Source organism: Anoplopoma fimbria, chromosome 10 (genome assembly GCF_027596085.1).
Source record: "Anoplopoma fimbria isolate UVic2021 breed Golden Eagle Sablefish chromosome 10, Afim_UVic_2022, whole genome shotgun sequence".
NCBI lineage: Eukaryota > Metazoa > Chordata > Actinopteri > Perciformes > Anoplopomatidae > Anoplopoma > Anoplopoma fimbria.
The window spans coordinates 7,338,524-7,360,399 of NC_072458.1; the positions used below are offsets into that span (position 1 = coordinate 7,338,524).

Below are 21,876 nucleotides of genomic sequence, written 5' to 3' on the forward strand. Positions count from 1 at the left end.
TTTACCGTTTAGCGTAATGTCCACACAGCGCAGCTCAAGACGATGTCAGCTGTCAATCATCTATCCAGGTAAACAGACTCTTTTCACTCGAACAACAAAAAAACAAAAAAACGGCTCCAAAGAGACAACTAGGGGCCACAGATATTTGATATTTTCGCATAACTGTAGTTTAACAGTAGGCTACCACAGGAAAGAGATCGGGTTTCAACAGCAGCCAGGTGGGAATAGATCTGTGTCATTGCAGGAACAGCACAGGTGTAATTGATAACATTAATTACGGCCATTATAAATGGTCACGTGGTAACTATTCACCTCAATGATACATTAATGATGCATGCAAACTCCACACAGAAGGCCGTCTAGCCCGGGAATTGAACCCGGGCCCCTGTTGCTGTGAGGTGCTAGCCTCAATGATACATTCCATTTATTTCTATTCATTTATAATCCCCTGGATTTTAAAAGCTCATAGGGGTTTCCCCAATATTTCTGCTCTTGTTCAAAACTTTATGCACATTCAAAACATTTTCCCACATATCTGCATGCTCTGAGAAAGTCATAATATTTTTGAAGGGAAAAGTCACAATTTTATAGAGATTATTAAAAATAGAGATTAAGAATAAAGTCATAATAATTTTAGAAAAAAAATCTCCACGCCCTGTATTGTTCTGTGCGTGGCATTAATGTTCTGCTGACTTGGTTGTATCGCTATCAGACTCTCTTGGGACTCTCTGGATATGACTACTTAATTGGAAATTTTTCACCTCAAGTTCGTTGAGACAGATTCTTGTGGACTACTAATATGAAATAACGAAGGGTTTACTAGTATATTTGCTGTTCCCTAATCGGGGGAATCGGGAAATCCATCGTGCACATATGACTGCAGGTGTTTTAGGAGCACAGAGGATACACACTTGCATCCTTCAAAATCCTCTAAACGAAGGACTCAGTCCTCGGTTGAATTCGAAAGAACCTCGACATTAGGACAGTCCTTCTGCAGGATCTGAAGACATAGCATCGTTGAAATTCAGTTTTTTAAGGATCGAGATCACCTGTGTCTGTCTAGCAGCAATCAAAGGTCATCATTGTCATGGTAACTGCTATGTGACTGTTGGTCAGACAGCTCATTTCATAAATTCTAAGCTGATGTTTTTCTTACCACTGCTTCCCAAACAAAAAACATAACTCCCATTGCTTTAACATTCAACTTGATTATTTAGGACCTCCTGATGGACACATAATGTGAACGTTGTGTGTGTAGTGTTAAAAATGGGAGCATGGGAGCAGTTTAGAAAAGTGGTACGATTTGCTGTTTTTTGGTTGGAGATCGTCTCAATCAAGGACAAAATGTGTAAGTCTGTTTGTTTTCACAGGGACATTGTATGAAAGAGCACAGATTTCCCTACATTTTAACCTGAAATGATGTATGAAGAGTGAAAATGTTGGAAATGAGAACAAGTTAAAGAGAATCTCTTTAAAGATTTTAAACATCCTCTCCCCTCTGACTGTTGGTCCCCCCCCTTTCTGAAGATTCCATCTAATTCTTTACATTACATTACATTACATTACAGTCATTTAGCAGACGCTTTTATCCAAAGCGACTTACAGCAATGTCATCGTGAAGAAGCCACAGGAAGCTTACTTTGTTTGTTTACAAACGACCTGCTGTTGCCATGGTAACAACATTGATTCAAGAATGGAACACATTTTGTCTGACATCATCAAAGGAATCCTGCTTTATGATGTCATGATGCCATCATCAAGAACTTCATTCCATTCAATGCAGTTAGTTCAGCACAAGAGACCATTAAGGGATATCGTTCACTGAAGCAACACACATTATCAGGAAACCCAACGAAGAGACATAGAAAAATGGCAAGATCGTACACTCCGAGCATGAACAGTCGTGTGAAGTCCTACGTCCAAAACTGGGAACTTGATGTAAGTAAACAACTAGAGTCCAGCAAGGTCGGGCTAATATCATGTTCCCGACAAGAACGAGCCAATCTGAAAGTCAGGGTTGAGACCCTGGGTGCAGTCCTCGATCTGCTGCAGGGTAAAAATACAAAAGACACCTGGGGCTATGAACAGAGAGATGAAATTGCAGCTCTGAAAATTAAATTGAATGCGGCTGAGGTCAGGCTGAAGCAGACCTCTGACAACCTTCTGGCCCAAGAACGTATAAATAGGGACTTTAGACGCCAGATGGAGAATGGCCAAGCGAAGCAGATCCAGGCTTCAGAGGCGACAGAGACGATGACAGAGGACCTCCGTCGTCAGTTGAGGGAGGTCCAGGTGAGCTCTGCCTCCAGATTGGGTCTGCAATCTGCGATGAACATGGATCTCAGTTCAAAGCTGGATGAGGCTTACAAACAGCTGCAACGGACTCTCAGTCAGATGAGCATGGAAGATCCTGATGATCTGTCCCCGTCTGAGACCCCATCTCAGCTGAGTAGATCCACAAGTTCCATAGAGGAGCACACTTCCAGCATCCAGGGCAAATACTCTGAGACACTGACTGAAGTGGAGCTCCAGGCTATGAGAACAGGTGTGGATTACTGTGCCAAAGGTCAGCAGCCACAGCTCCATGTAACGGACGAGGCAAATGAGCCTGAACTCAACACAGAGAGTGAACCAACCTGCCCACAGCTCACATATTCATCACCTGCTGCAGAGATCGCAGCGAGTGTGGAGAGCCACGGTAGTGACACAATTCTTTCAGATGACTTAAAAGATGGAAGAGGAGAGGAGGAAGAACTCCATGTTAAAGATAGGCTCATCGAGAAGGTAGTGGAGACAGAGGAGGAGGATGAGAAGGTGGTTTGCCTCAAGATCAGCGAGCTGCAGGCAATTGTGGACAAAGCAGTCGGTCAGGTTTGGGAGGAGAAAGAGGTTCTGCTGAACAGCCAGCGAGTGAGGATCGCCCGGCTTGAGTCTGCTGTGAAGATGGCCGAGGAGCAGCTGAGATTCCAACGCGAACAGTCAAAGAGAGTCCTGAGAAGGAAGGAGCAAGATTGGGCGATGAGGTTTCAGGAGCTCCGGAGCAAAGTCACAGAGATGAGGGCCAGAGAGGAGAGTAACAGGGCCGGAGAAGAGACCGGCACCGGGGCCACAGAAGGAAGTAACAGCGGGGACACAGAAGGAAGTAACACCGGGGACACAGAAGGAAGTAACACCGGGGACACAGAAGGAAGTAACACCGGGGCCGGAGAACAGAGTGTCGCGATGGTAGGAGAAGAGAGCGACTCAAGCTCCAGCAGTACAAACTGGTTCTCCAGGATGTTTTCATGCTGCTTTGGAGACATAGAGGAGTAGGGGAAATATCAGTATTCACTCAGATCATTCAATCAATCAATCAATATTTGTATCAATCAATATTTGTATCAATCAACCAATTCATCTATCAATGTCTTTAGCAATCAATCAAATAATCAATCAATTTCTTTATTTAATAATTAATATCTTGATCATATACGGGATGATGGTGGAAGGGGTGTAAAAAGAAGACAGGTAAATGATATAATATTTATATCTATATGTTAATCAATCAATCAATCAATCAATCAATCAATCAATCAATCAATCACTGTTGTATCAATAATCAATCAATGTCTTTATCAATCAATTAATCAACGTCTTTATCATATAGGGGGTGAGGGTGGAGGGGATGTAAAAAGAAGACAGGTAAAAAATATAATATCTATATGTCAATCAATCACTGTTTATCAATAATCAATCAATGTCTTTACTTAATAATCAATATCTTTATCATATAGGGGAGGACGATGGAGGGGATGTTTCCAGAAGACGTAAATAATATATCTATGTCAATCAATCAATCAATCAATCACTCAATCAATCAATCAATCAATCAATCAATCAATCTCTTTATCAACCAATTAATCTATCAATGTCTTTAGCAATCAATCAAATAATCAATTTCTTTATTTAATAATTCATATCTTTATCATATACGGGATGATGGTGGAGGGGGTGTAAAAAGAAGACAGGTAAATAATATAATATCTATATCTATATGTTAATCAATCAATCAATCAATCAATCAATCAATCAATCAATCAATCAATCAATCGCTGTTTTATCATTAATTAATCAATGTCTTTACTTAATAATCAATATCTTTATCATATAGGGCAGGACAATGGAGGGGATGTTTCCATAAGACGTAAATAATATTATATCTATATGTTAATTAATCAATCAATCAATCAATCAATCAATCAATCAATCAATCACTGTCTTTATCAATAAGCAATCAATGTCTTTATCAACCAACCAACCAATCAATCACTGTCTTTATCAATCAAATAATCAATGGCTTTATCATATACAGGATGATGGTGGAGGGGATGTAAAAAGAAGAAAGGTAAATTACATAATATCTATATGTTAACCAAACAATCAATCAAATTCTATCTATTTCTTTATCATCATCAATCAGCTATCCCTCTATCTAGAAGTGGCTCAGGAGGAAGAGCGGGCGTCCATGGATCAGATGATCGGTGGTCCTGAGCCTCGATGCAGTGAATGCCGAACATCCAGGTCATAGATGAACGGTATATTTATATGAATACTTATAAAATATAACATCAATAAATGTAAACCCCCCCCCCCAAAAAAAACAAAGTTATAAGCACGCGCATGATTTCTTAATGATAACAGTGTTTTTATTTGCTTGGTTTAGCAACTGTACATGTGACTCCTTCCTGAGAATATTGCTCAACTCAGGGGGGAGAGAACGAACGGTGGAATGGAGAGAGAGTCAGAGAGGGAGGAGAGCAATATGAGGGGGAGGGGAGGGAGGGGCAGTAACAGAGGGAGGAAAAGTGTGTGTGTGTGTGTGGGGGGGGGGGGGGGATAAAAGTATAAATAAGGTAGAAAGACGGAGAAGAAACACAGAAGGACTGATAGAAGGGAGATCAAATGCAAATCATGTTGGACATGAACAATTTACAAGATAAACCCAGAGGACGGGACCTGTGCTCCATTTTGGCCACAAACCCCTCTTCTACTTTAAATATGAAACAGAATTTTAATCCCCCAAAAACTATTTAAATGTTCCTGAAAATCCAATTTGGGCGTAACTGAAAGCTTCCACTGGATGTTGTTTGAGTGAACATTTGTGAGGATTGAAGGACCCTGCAACTCAATTGATGCAACAACAGAATTCTGCTTCAATATACAAAACAATTAAAAAAAATAATCCGGGAATTTTGACATTTTTGTAGAAACTTTTGCAAAAATGAAAAGGGAGTTGCTGCTAAAAATGCAGAATTATTGAATAAAACAAAAATCGTTTTAATGGAAATAATCCTTTTTTTGTGTTTTGCAGTACATCTGGCAGTTACCTACTGTACATAATAATTAGGACCACCGTTGTAACTTCAAAAATTCCCCCTTCCCCCACCTCTGTCTTTCTCCCTTATTCACTAACAATTCATGCCTCAGAAACGTGTTAAAAATATAGCCTCTATGTATATTTACGATGAAAGTTAACTTAAAAAGTGGCCTGTGACATTTGTTCTTTGTTCTTCAAAATACAGCTTTCATATTTTATTGTTATGCTCATGATGACCTCTGTCTCATGATGCCTGAGATAGAGGTCTAAAGAGTAGGTGAACAAAAAAAAAAAGAGATGAAGTTATGACAGTTATGAGCAGCTGTAAATCACTTATTTTTGCCCATTGAATTTTCAAGAGGAAGACTGAACACAGACGTACTGTAGGAGTCAAGGCTGAAAATAGTAATAGTAATAATTAATAATGATATAAAAGCATGTTTACACAGCGACATTATCATATCATCTTCATTACCCTCCTCGTCCTGGCTCTTCAGTTCCAGTTGTTACATCATAAGTGGGGACTGTTAGTCGGGTTTATGTGGCACATTTTGGTGTGTCCAAACACCAAAATATCTCTGCAGTCCTTCACGTGAGCCTCTGAAACCTTTCTTTGATTCACTCTCTTCAAAGATTAAAAAGTAGTATTGAATGATAAAAAAAAAAAAAAAAAAAAAAAAAATCATCTTTGAGGATACTTGATGGAGGACAAGAGCATTTCTCTGGATACAAAAGCAAAATAATGCAACAAAAGTACAAAACATGAAAATATTTAGCAAAACATCGCCGTTGCCAGAGAGCAAAAAAAAGAAACGATGAATTGAAGGAGGAGATGAGGGAGCTGATTGTTTCAGTCAGTCATGTCTGCTATCCATCAGTTAATTCATTATTCCGTCTGTCCGTCACTGATCTAAGTGTTCTCTTCTCTCTGTGATTGGCTACGAGCTACTGCACACTCCATCTTCACAGCAGCAGACACTATTGCGGGCGGATCATCTTGAGTCGTGATTGGTCGATGACATCCAGCAGGTTCTTGGCGTCGACTGCGAGGGCGTGGGCCGCCATCAACATCTGTTTCTTGTAGTCCTTTTGTAAACTGTCCATGAAAACAGAGAAGACAATAACTGTGTCACCATTACTGCGAAGTAAGTAGTAAATCATTATCAGTAAAAAGGTATCTGTCGTATTTGTACCCACCTTGTCATGACATACTGCTGGGCCAGTTTCATCTTCGCTATTAACTCGGCCAGATCTGAATTCAACAGCTTCTGGGCCATCTCGATCTGTGACAACACAAACAAAATGACAAAGATCATCACACTAAAATAAAAATAGAATAATAAAGCTTCCTGGCCGCTTCAATACATGCTGCACCCAACTTCAACCCGAGCAGAAGTCTAATCTCTGAACACCTGTGTGAGTGTTCAGAGCCTTCAGCATTGCTGTTGGTCACAGTAGACAGTAAAACAAATATTTAAACATTGATGCTGTAATACCAGAGTTACTTTGCCCTCCTTTTAAATCCCTATACAATAGTTTAACTCTCACAACAAGGTTTGGAAACTAGAGTTTACGCGTTTTATTGTAGTAAACATGCAGTGTCCCAAATGGGATAAACAAATCATTTTGTGCTTTCTGTGACATCTAAAGCACATTTATATCTGGTTTATACAAGATTGGGTTACTTAGGGTGTGGTGTGTGTGTGTGTGTGTGTGTGTGTGTGTGTGTGTGTGTGTGTGTGCGTGTGTGTGTTTGTATAAGAGGCAGCAGTATAAGTCCAAGTAGTCTATAATAATAAAAGTAATGGAATTGTTGCAGTGGCAATAAACAAATATATGCTACAACAGCAATATCTTTATAATAATAATAGTAAGCAACAGCAATAATAAAAATAGTAATAATAACCATCATAACAGTTACGGACATGGATATAGCAATTAGCTATTAGCTATATTTATTCTTAATAAACTTGCAATATATATATATATATATATATTTTTTTTTTATTTTATAAAGAGTCATCGTGATCAAGATTTCTTATCCAGTGATTTGACTCTAAAGGCAACATTCATTAGTTACAGACTTCTGGTAAACTTCTATTTAAAATGTTTAGCTGTGTGTGTGTGTGTGTGTGTGTGTGTGTGTGTGTGTGTGTGTGTGTGTGTGTTTGTGTGTGTGTCTCTGTGTGTGCTGGCCGGCAGAACAGGAAGTGTCTCGTCCACTGTCGCTAGCAGAGTCCTGAGTGCCAGTCCCACCTCCTACCAAACACACACAATGTATTTTTGCATCAGTCTTCATTTAATATGCACTTTTAAACCTGTCAATGATAGATCTTTAACTTGTTGTATATAAACTCTTCTTAAATCTAGAATAAGGGATAGAAACGTGTAGCACTCCAACATTTCCTCTGAATTCTCTACAGAGTTGTACCTTCTGTGAGTGAATACTGATCCTACCTTGACCATGGGGACGTACTCCTCTGGGGCCGCAGGCTGAATCCTGTTGGACATCTCAATCACAGCTTTGACCAATCCCGTCACGTTCTCGTACACTTTGTCGTTAGAGCGATCCAAGTTGGCCGTGGGGGGGGGACTGATCTCCTGAGGCTGCAACTGGACCACCAAGGAAAGTAGGACCGTTACAATTAGCCACTAAAATGTACTTTTAGAAGTTGTACACTGGGGGGCAGTATTTGACTAGATTCACACACTCACTCACTCACTCACTCACTCACTCACTCACTAACTCCCTCTTTCTCACACTCACACTCACCTCAGATGGTTATTTCTGTCAACATGCATTTCTACCAACATACTAGATAGTGTAACTATTCTACTATGACAGCGGAGTGTGTAGGGCTGTGAGTACACTGTGATGGCAGGACAGACAGGGACAGTTTTCTAGTTTAACCTGCATTAAGCAATAGTTTTATATTAATGTGAAATCAAATGATTTAGTATCATGTGAAAGGGTTTCTTGCAGAGCTTATCAACAACTTGATAAGCTGTTAACACAAATCAGAGTTTTTCTTTTTTGTCTTTCTGGCCCATGGTGGTCAAAAATCTCCTTACTGTAGGTTTATTTCCTGTTCACAAAACTAGCCAGTTTATTAGATTTTCTTTAAACGGCAGCCATTAAAGTGGGGACATATTTAGGGCATGGCTGAAGTGATTTGTAGGCCACCCGTTTGATGAAAAAGAACTCTTAGGAAACGCCCCAGTGGAGACCTTGATTTAAATAAATGAATTTCTTTTTTGTGAATTAAACTATGGCTTGTGAATGAGAAAAAAAACGTCCTAACGTTATGGCCAAACAGCTATGACACAGCTTATCCTGTGAAGATCACAGGAAACAACATAAAATGAATGTAGATTTATTTATCCAGTTAATGTTTGGAACTAATTTAAAGCTTCTTTTTACGGCATTCAGAGCATTAATAAAGCATGAAACAACTATTATTTATGTAAAAGGTGTAGTGGGGGAATATCTACCTCAACAGAGAATGAAGTCTCTCTGTCTCTCTCTGGTATCAGAACTTTGTTTATGCAGCCGGGCCGGCCTTATGTGCCTTTTAGTGCAAGTTAGTGCATGTGAGCGTGAGCGTGACCCACCAGCTAGCTCACGGCTGCTGCTCTGCACTGCGTTCATTTGGCGGTCACAGCTGATGAAGCGTGATTTATGGTTGGCCCATGGGCGAGGGCTGCTAGTGTCCGTACGGCCAAAGGGACATAACACCATCTCACAACTGTGACAAGGCCCTTTGCTAAGGTTCTGTGCACATCCAACATCAACTACATAGAGAAACCCCAGAGTATTGAAGATCAATACGTTCCCTCGTCACGATCCTACGTCAGCTCATGTCCATGCGTCGACGTAAAACCGAGGCTTAACGTCGCACTGACTGACGCCGTGGAAACATTGCCCTCACCCACCATGTTGAGAGCATTGTGGAGGCACTCGATTTACTCTGAATTTAGCAACTTATAATTTTACTATATAATCATCTAAAGACGCAATGGAAGACATACAGGGATCAGGTTAAAATGCTTCTAATGATCTAAGAAAAATCACTACTTATTCATTTTACATTTTGTTAAATTTTTTCTTTACCAGGGATATTTTCACAACACTCTGGCTTTGGCTACTACAAGCCCAAAGCCAGCTTATTAACACCTAATTGGTTGCATATATTGCCTTGAATCGGGAGTAGTGGGACAAGATGTTTTGGAGCTTTCAGCCACATCTCACAGTCTTCACCATCTTTGCTAATGACCATGAGATGAATGTGAAAGCCCAAAATGAGATCACAAATACTGTTGCCAGTTCAAAAATGAACTTCCATGCTGAAATGTTTTGTTTGTCATGCCAACTGTGATATTTTGTTCTGCCTCTGGTAAAGAAAAATATTTTAACTACAACTCAGGAAGCTTCTTGAAGCTTCTCTATACATTATACTACTGTTAACTATCAGCTAACTAACTCTACATCGACGACGGACAAACACAAAGATCAGCTTACCCTCCACGGCTATGGGGAGGTTGAGGAGATGGGAGGGAGGTGTGGTTGGGTGGATTGGGATTTGACAGGGAAGAGATTGAAGGGGGTTGGGGTGTGCAGCGGGTTTTGATGAGAGGGGCAAGGGTTTGACAGATTTGATGGGTGGAGACATGGATGCAGAGTACAAAGTCAGAATAGCAGGATAAGGGATAATAAGATGGCAGGTTGTTAAAGGGAAAAAATATGCATGGATGTTAATGAGAAAGGGGGAGAGAAGAGTAAAGGGGGAGAGAAGAGTGACAGAACATTAGGCCAAAGCAAACCAGAGGCAAGGCAAGGCATGGCACAGCATGCAACCATCAGCAAAATGCCAAATAGTGAAGTCAACTCAAAAACAATATGCTAGAATGGAAAAAAGGCTAAACGTGGAGGCAACGTGAAGGAACTGTGTTCACAAAAAAAGATCTTAATAATCTAAATCTGCTCATTGTTAAACTGGGGAATAAATTCTGTATTTTTAGGAGATTTATTGTTCTTTGCTGTGATGTGTTTTTGTTGTTGTGTGCAAATATACCTTCACCCCTTCATTGTAGCTGTCAATGGGGCAAAGACTGGCCAGGTTGCCTAGGTGACAAGGAGCTCCAGGGCGGGGTGGTTTCTTAGGAGGAGCCACGTGTTCTGAAAAAAAGGAGTATGAAGGTATGATGTGTATGTTGTATGGGGTTAAGAACGATGCATGCTAACAGGTACTTTATGTACCATGTAGTAGTTCATGTACTTGTTCTACAATTTTCTTTCTTTCAATGCAATTTCACATTTTTTATGATTAAACACACTGTAATGACCTAAATTACCTACAGAGATATTTCAACCTTGTTCAATATTTATATTTAAATATTTTATAAACTCAGTTTTTCATTTAATTATATTACTAGGACAAGGACAAACCTTTACAATTTTGATAATTTAAATAAATATTGCCGCTAATACAAATTTTCTTTTTCTTCAATGAAGGACATTTATTTTTAACAGAATAATTTAACATTGTTTAAATCAGTTATTTTGTGTCTGTATGGTCATTTTCTCACCTGGTTTCCCTATAGGCTGGTAAATATGTTGGTTTCCACACTGCAGAGAAAATCACAAAGACAGATAGAGAGGTTAAACTCTGCAGAAACATGATCTCGTGATACTGATTTCACTACGTAAACGTAAGAAAAAATACCACATTCACAGTTGTTATTGCATATTGAGAATTCCCCCCAGCGATGTCATTACTCAGCTACAACCCCAGTTGATACAGTGGGGAGATGATAAGGACAATGCTCAGAATAGCTTTAAGATATCATAAGCCACACATTTACAGTAAAATAAGACTGTGCAGTGCTTCTGGGCTTAAAATCCCCATAAGCCCTCTGTGGTCATGTGGTTGGTGTGTAGGCAGTGCCTCCCTGGCACACAGACAGAAATACTTTCTCTACTTTTCTCGGCCTCTGTACTTCCTCTGTCTGTCGGACTGAATACTTCCCCTCAGCCTTTCTCACCATTTCATTTTCTTCCTCTCTCCTCTTAAAAATCTGCTACTTTTCTCCTCCTTTTCCTCTTTAAATCCCTTGCTTCCTCTCTTTTCAGCATTTCCGAAATGACACTTTGAATCCGTTTCACTTTTGACCTTAACATTCGTCTCTCCATCAGTGTGTGGAGTGGGGTTAGCAATTGATTTTCAATAAAAGTGTTGACAAACATAGACCGACAGACAGACAGACAGACAGACAGACAGACAGACAGACAGACAGACAGACAGACAGACAGACAGACAGACAGACAGACAGAAAAACACACTATGACTGACCGGTGCTTGTAGTGTGCCGTCTTCTCTGTCGATGCTTCCTCTGCTGTTTCTGGACTCTGCCTTCTGCAGGAAAAGGCAAAGAGAGACATTTTAAATATAAAGAAAACATACCTCAGCATTTGTTTTGGAGCAATTTCCAGGTAGTCCTAGTTAAGTGATAAAATCAAAAATGGTTATATAAGACTCACTTTTAAAAAAAAAAAAAAAAAAAAAACATGAGGCATTCACAAAAAAGAAAAAAATATGAAAAATAAACATAATCAGTAAACAGTTTGAGTCACCTGCAGGTTACAGAAATAAGTTATTTCTTCCTAACTAAACACGACATTTCAACAGGAAAATGCACAATTAACCAGCAAAATGATTTTGCACAATCACACCAATGACCAAAACCTGCAATCATTTTTCCATTTACACTGCCTGAAAAAGTGATCTTCATCATCAAGTCAGTAAGGAAGAAAAAGCAGCAGCTAAACACAGATTAAGTCCTGACAGCCTGTTTGTGCCAATTAGTCAACAGAAAGCAGAAATACTACAAAACTCTGTCCACATTTGCACCAATACAAAAACCCAAGCAAGCCTCCGACTCCCTCTCTCTTTCTGTTTTAGTACCGTTTTGGTGAAGCACGCCTTGAAGAGATGCATCCTGGGAGAGTAGAGGCTGAAGAAGACAGGAGGAGGAAAGCAGAGAGTGGAGGCCATCGAAAGAAGGGCCGAGATGGGGACAGAAAGTATGAGAGAAGGATAGAAAGAGAGAGAAAGACTGAGGACAGAGAGACCAGGGAAAACTGGGAGAGAGAGGAATCTAAGAACCTGGAAGATGAGACTGAGAGAAATGAACTGAAGAAGACAGAAAAGTTGAGTCAGAGAAGAATGGAGGGAAAGACGGACAGAGCAGAAGTTTTTCCAGAGGAGGAAAAGCTCCACTGAGCCACAGAGAAAAGACCCAACCGACTCACTCTCCTCTCTGTTTCTCTCCCTCCCACTTTTTTTCCATCTCTCTGTATCTCCCTCTGTTGCTCTTTCTCTCTCCCTGATGGGTGACTCCTTGTTCGTTGTTCCACCCTCTCCACTGCTCCTGCCAATCCCACTTCCTTTCTCCCTCCTTCTGTCCTCCACTCTTGTTCCTCCTCACAAACTTCCATCTCTTTCTTTTCAGGCCTTACTTTCCCCTCTCATATTATTAAAGACTGTTTTCACCCTTTTATTTTCCTGTTGATCTTCTTTTTGTTTATCACAAGGTTTAACACATTTCAATGATATGACTTGACTTCGGCAATTCAGACAGTACCAGAAATGTTGTGATTGTCTACTTATTCTACTATTTTCTGCTTTGTCTCTCTTAAAAAAACACTTGGAAACCATTCAAAGCACATGGAGCATAAACAACAGATTTTTGTCACCAGGATTCACTATTGTCTTAGACATGAACTTGAAGCTCACATTCAAAGTACTGTGAAAAATCAAACAACATTTAGTGTTTCTTTTATGCAAAAATAAAAGTAAAAAAAAAAAAGTAGCTTCTATTCCATTACCCCTCTAAAAGTTTAGTACAAATGCATTATACAGAACTTTAGGACTTTCTCTTTATGGCTATAAACTCTTGCGAGTATTGTCAGTTTATGATACAATGATAGATGGCTAAGTCAACACAAAGTGATGATGCATTAAGCTTAGTTTATACTCGCAGTACTGAAGCTGGCGTGAGGTGCACTCGCCAGAAAAAATGTAAACAGGGCCGGCGCCTATGCTTCACAAACGGTCGCAGCGCTTGGTCTTATATACAGTCTATGATCATTCACCTCTGAATTTTTGTTAATTGGCATGCGCGATCATGTGACTGTTGACACTTTTGTCAGTGAATAGTTCACTGACAAAAGCTTTATTTACATGTCTAGGGGTTATACAAAGAAGGCAAATTTACATTTAAGTGCTTTAGAAACAGGAGTTCTTAAAAATCTTCATTTGAGAATATTTTTTTGCAGCGAAAGCGAATTGTTTACAATATTCATTTGTATAAATGCCTCTGTTTATTTACCGGTGCTTGCACGCCATCTGCTAAGGCTCACGCTACAGTGCAAAGGGCTAGTGTAGACTAAGCTTCAGGCTACAGCTACACAGATTTCCACTCACGAGTTAATAAACTACGTCGTCTAAAAAAAACAAAAAACGATCCTCTCACATTATGTAGTTGTGGTTAAAAGTCAGATGAAGAATAATGGATTAAGATTTCACCACAATGACTTTCTTGTTTGTATGAACTGACTTGTGGTCTCCAATTGGCGGTGCATCAGGAATAATGAAAAAACGCAGGCAGTAGTTGCACATTTGGATATTTTATTCATCCCTGTTAAAGGAGCTTCCTTTGTCTTTTTCCATGAGGGTCAGAGCCATAAAGCTAACTCATTTAGCAATGTGTGGTACTTTGTGTCCCTGGCACTGAACATTAAATTGGACAGATCTCGCGGACTGAATTGCTGAAATCATATTTAGTAACCCCTGGGTGAGGCAATAAATAATAGAGAAGGGACATCTCTCTGTGTCGCTCATCACTCATCTCCCTGTTTTTCACTCTCTTTCAGCTCTCCTAGACCTGGTTCATAAAGATAAACTTTGATTCAAGTCCAGAAGAGAAACTATTTGACCTGAAGAGAGAAGAAAAACAGACTTGTTTTGCAAAAGGTAGTGAATTTGGCTCCTTTTTGGGATGTTTCAGTGTCTGATGACATAAATCAAGCTCAATGGAGCCAGTTCAAAGATCTTAACAAAGGTATTCCTTAGCTCATCTGGCAGCAACGATACGCATAAAGAAGTTTTATTGAGAGGGAAAGCCTCCCACAGCCTCTTAAATAAAAACAAACCAGCATGAGCAGGATGGAAGGCAGCTAACGTTAGTTTGGTTAGCTGTCAAGTTTCCCCAGATGCAGATTCAATTGGTCAGAATCAGGCACATCTGGTTCTAGAGGTGATGTTTTGCTCCTAATAGGCCAATAGTCCACATTAGAAACTGAAAACTGTAGATAGTATATAAACACCATTACCATAACCATGAAGCTCTCCTCCTGCTCCAGCCACCGCTGGTCGTCCTCCATCTGTTGTTGCTGCATCATCAGCCTCTCCTCCATCACAGCATGGCCTACACATCCATCGTCCTGTGGAAAATATATTTAGACAGTCTAAATAATAACATTTTAAACTTCTGTCAGGGACAGGAAAGCAAAAAGATCACTTCAATCATCATTCTATGCCGACAAGTGATTCATTGAACTGTGTGATCTTCAATACATCGGCCAATATTAATGTTTACATGAATCCAATTGCCGATTAAAATATTTTGCTGACAGCAGAAACTTTATTCCCCTGTCAACACATTGCGATACATCTGGTTCAGGGAGTATTTAAGTAGCTGAAATGTCATAAAATGCACTCGCACCACCTCATGGGGGAATATAATAGATGTAATTTCAGTGTGTTCTCCCTGTCAAATGTCCTTTATGACTGAGAGTGCATACCTCCATGTTAGGGCTCCACAGTGCAGTGTGTTCAGGTCTGTGTTGATTCCAGGTATCAATAGGTGGGTAGCTGCCCCCTACTCCTCCTACACCACCATGGGCTGACGGCTGGACACACAGAAAGAGTGGCAAACAGAGACAGAGAGTATAAAACATGGATAATAATTGTTTTTACCTACTTGTTTTGATAACACATACACAATTCTAAAGAATTCGCCAAGGTTTACCGCTTTTTGCCTATATATGGTATAAAAACTATTCATAACTAAGTAGCTTTGTAGTTTGTTATTCTCATTTTACAGGAAAAACAAATGCTCAAAACTCAAAAGCAATAAAGCAAAAGAAGAGCAATAAGGCATTTTGGGAATTTTTGAAAAACATGTCTAGTAAAGGTATATAAATTAGGTTTACAATAGTAAAATTGACTGATAGTTCCTTAACTAATATATCAAAGTGTCCTTATACTTTCCTGTCTGGATTACAACCCACAATTGAAGTGTTCCTCAAGTAAAACTCAATTGTGCTTTTGTAAATGTTTTAATGTAAAAAGAAAACTGATGACAAACAGCGGTTGAGGTTGAACCCATATTTAAAATAGACTCATAGAAAGGGTCTCTGAAGCGTGAACAATCAAGGAATCATTATGAAAAATGATATTAATCACACAAACACTTAGTAAGTGTTGTTAATAATAACAATTTCGGATTTGGCACGAGGTCTCAAAGAATCATGAGAGTTATCGTACAGTGTTCAGCTGTTCTCAGTCTGATGTGTAATTCATGCTACCAACATATACAGATGTTATTCTTATGTGTGATTTAATCAAGTTTGACTTGTAAAGCCGTTATGATTATACACTCCTTATAAGGACAAGAGAGAGAGAGCTGCTTGTTGTCACACGAGCTGGAGAGTGGCTTGATTTGTGTGTGTGTGTGGCTACAGGAAATGCCTGCTGTCTGCTCGTTTTATGAGGAGAGGAATAACTGCACTGAAAGTCTCTCTCATTTTCTCTTCCCAGCACATTTCTCTTCATGACTTTTGACACATGTAGCCCACACTTGCTGTCTTCCATCACAAGTCTGTCCTTGAGTTAACTCCGACTGAATACTGACTCTACTGGGTTGGCCGTTATTGTGCTGATCTTGCTCAACCTGGACATTAAAAGGTGATTTTAAAGAACCTGAAAAAAAGATGTTTACAATATTGTAAAATGAAAGAGTATTTGGTAGGTTTTTAAGATTTGTGATTGATGCACCTTTCTTGAAAACGGTATTTCTACAAAGTCGTCGGTTAAAAAGAACAACTAAACCCTCTGCATAGCTTGTACTGCACGGCTAGGGGGGGACAAACATCAAGTGTTTGTGGTAGTGAACACACATCAGCATTTCAAATATTTGAACAAGGATCTTAAATTAACACTGATTAGATTAGTGCATTTCACCATGATCACATATTTATACAAGTTGAGTGTGCAGCCAATACCACAACACATTTAGTTAGCCCGAAATAATATTTTGTTATCTATTCCTGACACTGTATGTGTTTTCCTTGATGACTACTTTTGAATAGTTTACAGTAAGTTTGTTCTTAAAGAGTCCTGAATTCTTCGTCCCTGTAGCCCTGCACACTGCTGCTGTTGCCTCCTAACCCCTCTGGAGGTCAGAAGAAACACTGCTTTAGCCGCAGTGGATGACAGGGAACAGAAGAGCACAGTTTTGTCACTTCAGTAGCTGTGTTTTTGTGTGTGTGTGTGTGTGTGTGTGTGTGTATTCTGTATGTGTGTGTTTTCTGTACCGGGAAGTGGTTGAGTTGGGGGCCGGAAAAGAAGCCTTCACTGGAACGAGGACTTGGGTAACCTGGTCTACTGGGCTGCAGACAGAAAGATAACAGTGTGTCATTATCAGCCATGTCAAACACGTGCTGAAAAAATAAAAAAAATTAAATAAAAAATCACATCAGCCATACTTTAGGCGGTGCTTCATCGGGCCCTCCAGAGTCCCAGGACACGGTGATTTGTCTCCTCATCTCCATTCGAATTCTCTCCTCTTGTTGAAGCTTCTCTTCCTCCAGTATGGTGCTACAAAAGTTACACATAAAGAACTGATTTTATTAAATCATCTTTTTATTTATCCAACATATTTCTCAGTGCAGGGTAATACATTTTTTTTTTGGGACAAAAAGTTGGGGATACTTTACAACATCTTTATCGTGGGAGTAAATTAAATCCATCAGAAAGCGATTTTTCACTTGAAGAGAAACTTCTCTAACAACACCAAGGGCACTTAAGGAAAGCAGCTACTGTGATTTGTATATGGTAAATAAACCCGAGGTATCAACATTCTTGATGGGCATTAATCAGTCAGTGTATATGGTAAAACAAGACAGTTATTCATGAAATTACAACAAAGGATTTGAAAAAGGGCTTGTTATACATTTAAAAACTTCAATCCATATTTGCTTTTAACTTTACCATTATAATATTTTTATTAACACCATTAATATTGTAACCAAACAATTAATACAATAAATTAGTTGCGTTTGGATATTGACTGCCCAGTTCTGTCTGTCTGTGAACTTTAAAGACATAAGAAAACGGTCTACGTAACATGCATAGACCTTTTTAACTTTGGAAAGCATTGCCATGGTGTTAGTATGATGGTCTTTTGTGTAATTAATATTCACACACAAGCGCTTATGGGCATCAACTGAAAATAAAACATTTGATTACCTGAGTTGTGTTTTGAGTTCTGTGAATCGCGGTCGCTTGCTGGGGTCATACGACCAACATTTGGTCATCAAACTGTAGAGGGTGGGCGGGCACTGAGGAGGCATAGCCAATCGCTCGCCGTTCTCTATTCTGCCAATCACGTCGTTGTTCTTCACTCCCTGGAAGGGCTTGATGCCGAACATTAAGATCTCCCACATGCACACACCTACAGAGAGACAGAGGAGCAAACAGACATAGTTCTTCAGTACTGTTTCTCAGAGGATGTACTGTAAGTATATTTTCTAATGACAGTAACCAACACAACAAACGCAATCACATATAATTGATCAGAACTCACCAAACATCCAGACGTCACTGGCAGAGGTGAATCTTCTGAAGTTGATAGATTCAGGAGCCATCCATTTGATAGGAAGTTTACCTTTAGAAGCTGATACAAAGACAAACACAGTCACGTCAATATTGTATAAATACATTACATTTGTTACACTGTAAACTGCAGTATCCTGCTGTAACCTGTTGGTGGTGGTAAAGTACTGGCAACTGGAAAAGTTGGTCACATACACAAAACTAGAACTGGTGCAGCTGTCTTGGATACATTTGAAACATTAGTGAACTCTGTTCTGTGTCACATAATAACACAAAGCTGCTTATGTGTTCGAGTATCGTTACCTTTGTAGTAAGAGCTGTCCTCCATGTATCGCGACAGACCAAAGTCTCCGAGCATCACGCAGTCGACTGTAGAGACCAAAACATTGCGTGCTGCTATGTCCCTGCAAGTCAATATTGAGTGTCATTAGGCCTGAATCATAGAGGCTATTTGTCAGTTTTGTAGATGCTAAATATCTATCAAAGAGCATGAAAATGATGGAAACACCACGGCAGTGCCTGAAAACCACTCCATATTTGCTACAAAGAGCTATTATACAGCCTTTTAGTCACTTTTTCAGTAAGTTAAATGCATGCATTTAAAAATAACATCAGAAAACAAAACTCTTGAAACTTTCATGGTTAATTATACTATGACATGACATGATAATACTAATAATGTCAATCCATGACATCATGTGGCCACAGTTCGTTAGAAATCTATATAGAGCATGCATGCGTGTGTGTGTGTGTGTGTGTGTGTGTGTGTGTGTGTGTGTGTGTGTGTGTGTGTGTGTGTACCTGTGAACAAAGCGTTTACTCTCCAGATATGCGAGCGCCATGCTGAGCTGGTAGGCAAACAAAATGAGAGAGGCCAAATCCAAGTTGTACTTCCTCACCTGAAGGAAGGAACGTAACTGTAGACAGAGAGAGAAAGATGGAGGGAAAAACAGGGGCGGGGGTTAAGATGGAGAGATAGTTTTATGCAGTGTATTTATACAACACTGGCAGATAACAAGTCAGTCCATGTGACCATCTCACACTGATAATAGTCTGTCAGCAAAACTTTACTTTGAAGTTTTCTAACCTACAAGTGTTAACAAGTATCAATCAAGTGTTTCATTTTCTTAATGTAAGCGATTTACAGGTCTGGCCTTTCCTAGTCATGACTTGCATTCAACTATTTCCTTTTTCTACTGACAAGAAGTGACACACGCTCTACTCTAGTCAGTCCGTTTGTGTGACCGGCACGTTATCCACACAGCCTCAGACGTACCTCTCCCAGAGTACACAGCTCCATGATGATCCACACGGGGTTTTCTGTGATCACTCCGATCAGCTTAACAATGTGAGGGTGGTCAAACTGACGCATTGTCACTGCAAGGGAAAAAAAGACACACACATAAACACACTCAGTATGTATGAAATTAAATATGGTTTGCTTATAAATCAAGTAATAATAACAACAAAAAAACTCCCACACACTGTCTTCTTCTCTTGCACATAGATATATTTAGTTCAAACGTTTCAGTACTGAGGCCTTCAGCAGGTTTCTAAAGTAACTAAATATATCTATATGCAAGTGAAGAAGACAGTGTGCTACGCAACTGTCGTCCTATTGGTGTGTGAAAGTTTTGCTCTTTTTAAGTAATAAAAACAAAACACAGTTTGGTCTTACATGCTTCTTGTAGGAACTTTTCTCTGACGCTGTCGGATGTACAGTTCTTACACGTCTTAATGGCGACAGCTAGAGATGGTTTGTCCTGCAGAACACATGGTACAGGTCACACAAGTTAGCAGATTATACATAATACAGTGATAAGGCTGGTTGAAATCAATATGCATAATTTATATAATATTACACACAATACCACAATAATTATGTATCACATAAAATGTGTAAATTAATGTTTAATGCACTGAAACAAACTCTTACTACAATTTAAATCATTAACTTGGACCAAAAGTGTTTGTAATTCAATATGTTCAGTGAATAAAGTATCAGAATCTTATCTTTGCACTTGTTGGCAGGGTGCAGACTTAAGTATACTTCTAAAATGACAATGTTTACTTTCAGCTGGATAATAGAGTAACAACCCAACAGACTATCCTTCACATGTCTTATGATCAGAATCAGAATCAGAATCAGCTGTATTGCCTTATGATTGATTGGGAAGTACACTAAAAGTGTGTCCATGAACAAATGTTTATGTATGTTTGTATTTGGACATACCGGGCTGTTATAGACTCCTTGGTGGACATCTCCAAACTGCCCCTCTCCTATGCAGCGGCCCAACTCTATCCTGTCCCTCTGGATCTCATAATCCCGCGCTGAAGTGGAGGAGAGAGTAAAAGAGAACAGATTTGAAGGAGAGAGATTTATATGTTTAGTCCTTGTTTTTGAATACACTGGAAACACTGGGAAAACCCGTTACATTTGACATGCTTTACTTGGACCAGTTTACCAGGACAAGACAATTTGGATGACATCAGGTGATTGTTTTTACCACAAAAAAGGAAGTTAAGATACTTTGAAATGATTTCTAACTTTCAGGAAGTCAATGCTTGTCCTTGTTGATGAACCCCACCCACTTGTAATCAGATTAGACTAAAATAATAAACTATTAACAATATAAAATAACATTTCGACCCCAGATTATATTCCCTTCTATACACCTCCAACTCGACAAACCTTGATTTGAGATGCACACTGCCAGACAAAATAACAAACATACCAACATACGGTAATACTATGTAAAAGACAAAAAGCAATGTTCATAAAAATCAGTGTTTACATGCACTCCAGTTGTTCTTGCAACTGACATCCACATGCTTTGACATTTATGTGTTATCAATATTTGTGCTTTGTTGAAAAGGTCATAAATATTTCTACAGTGCTGCATTAACGGCAGCTGCTAACCAACCGCTGTAAAAAATGGACCAAACACTGAGCTCAAAAAGTTTACGTAGGACTCTGACCATCAGGAACTTATCCTGTACTAGTTCACTTATCTGTCAGACTCAATAAAGCTCAGCTATTTGACTCAATCAGGAGATAAACACAAATACCAACATCATTACCATTATTAGTAAGACATTTACTGAAATTAATCTATACGCCAGTTTGTTTGCAGGGAATTTAATAATCGCTTCAAACACAAAAGAACCAAGAGATGTCTGAAGAAAAACAACAACATACCACGATGATAATAAATTACAATAAAGAAATAAAAATGTCAACACCAACATGCTGGTAAAATAAATTGAGAACCACACAAATACTGGGAGATTGTTTAGCTCCAGGAGTCTGGGGACTCTTCTGATTAAACTATTTATGAAGCAACATCTTGCTCTGTTTATTGACTGGCCCTCCCTTTTATTTCAACACAAGAACAAAATGAACTTGGTTTACAAAACGCCAAATAACACAAGTAAACAACAACAACCTGGATATTATGTACATTGAGTCTTTGTATTTTTCTTTGAAAAACACTAATAAGAAATCATAACTACACCGGTTCATGGCTTCATAACAAAGCCACATAATTGATACTGTAACTCATG

General features: G+C 39.2%; 1 protein-coding gene across 1 annotated transcript in view; it reads right to left on the reverse strand.

The window, feature by feature from the left end:
* Positions 1–4,677: 4,677 nt before the first annotated feature.
* ptk2aa (protein tyrosine kinase 2aa) overlaps positions 4,678–21,876 on the reverse strand; it is a 61,034-nt gene continuing 43,835 nt past the window's right edge. The window contains exons 17-34 of the mRNA XM_054606192.1: positions 20,546–20,643; positions 19,991–20,075; positions 19,589–19,689; positions 19,114–19,229; positions 18,616–18,716; positions 18,284–18,373; positions 17,947–18,151; positions 17,184–17,295; positions 17,013–17,087; positions 15,219–15,326; positions 14,748–14,858; positions 11,707–11,769; positions 10,943–10,982; positions 10,429–10,532; positions 7,814–7,969; positions 7,536–7,615; positions 6,554–6,640; positions 4,678–6,452 (exon numbers count right to left, since the gene is read on the reverse strand). Of these exons, the coding sequence (XP_054462167.1) occupies positions 6,335–6,452; positions 6,554–6,640; positions 7,536–7,615; positions 7,814–7,969; positions 10,429–10,532; positions 10,943–10,982; positions 11,707–11,769; positions 14,748–14,858; positions 15,219–15,326; positions 17,013–17,087; positions 17,184–17,295; positions 17,947–18,151; positions 18,284–18,373; positions 18,616–18,716; positions 19,114–19,229; positions 19,589–19,689; positions 19,991–20,075; positions 20,546–20,643 (1,850 nt within the window). The 3' untranslated portion in view covers positions 4,678–6,334. The remainder of the gene's footprint in view (positions 6,453–6,553; positions 6,641–7,535; positions 7,616–7,813; positions 7,970–10,428; positions 10,533–10,942; positions 10,983–11,706; positions 11,770–14,747; positions 14,859–15,218; positions 15,327–17,012; positions 17,088–17,183; positions 17,296–17,946; positions 18,152–18,283; positions 18,374–18,615; positions 18,717–19,113; positions 19,230–19,588; positions 19,690–19,990; positions 20,076–20,545; positions 20,644–21,876) is intronic.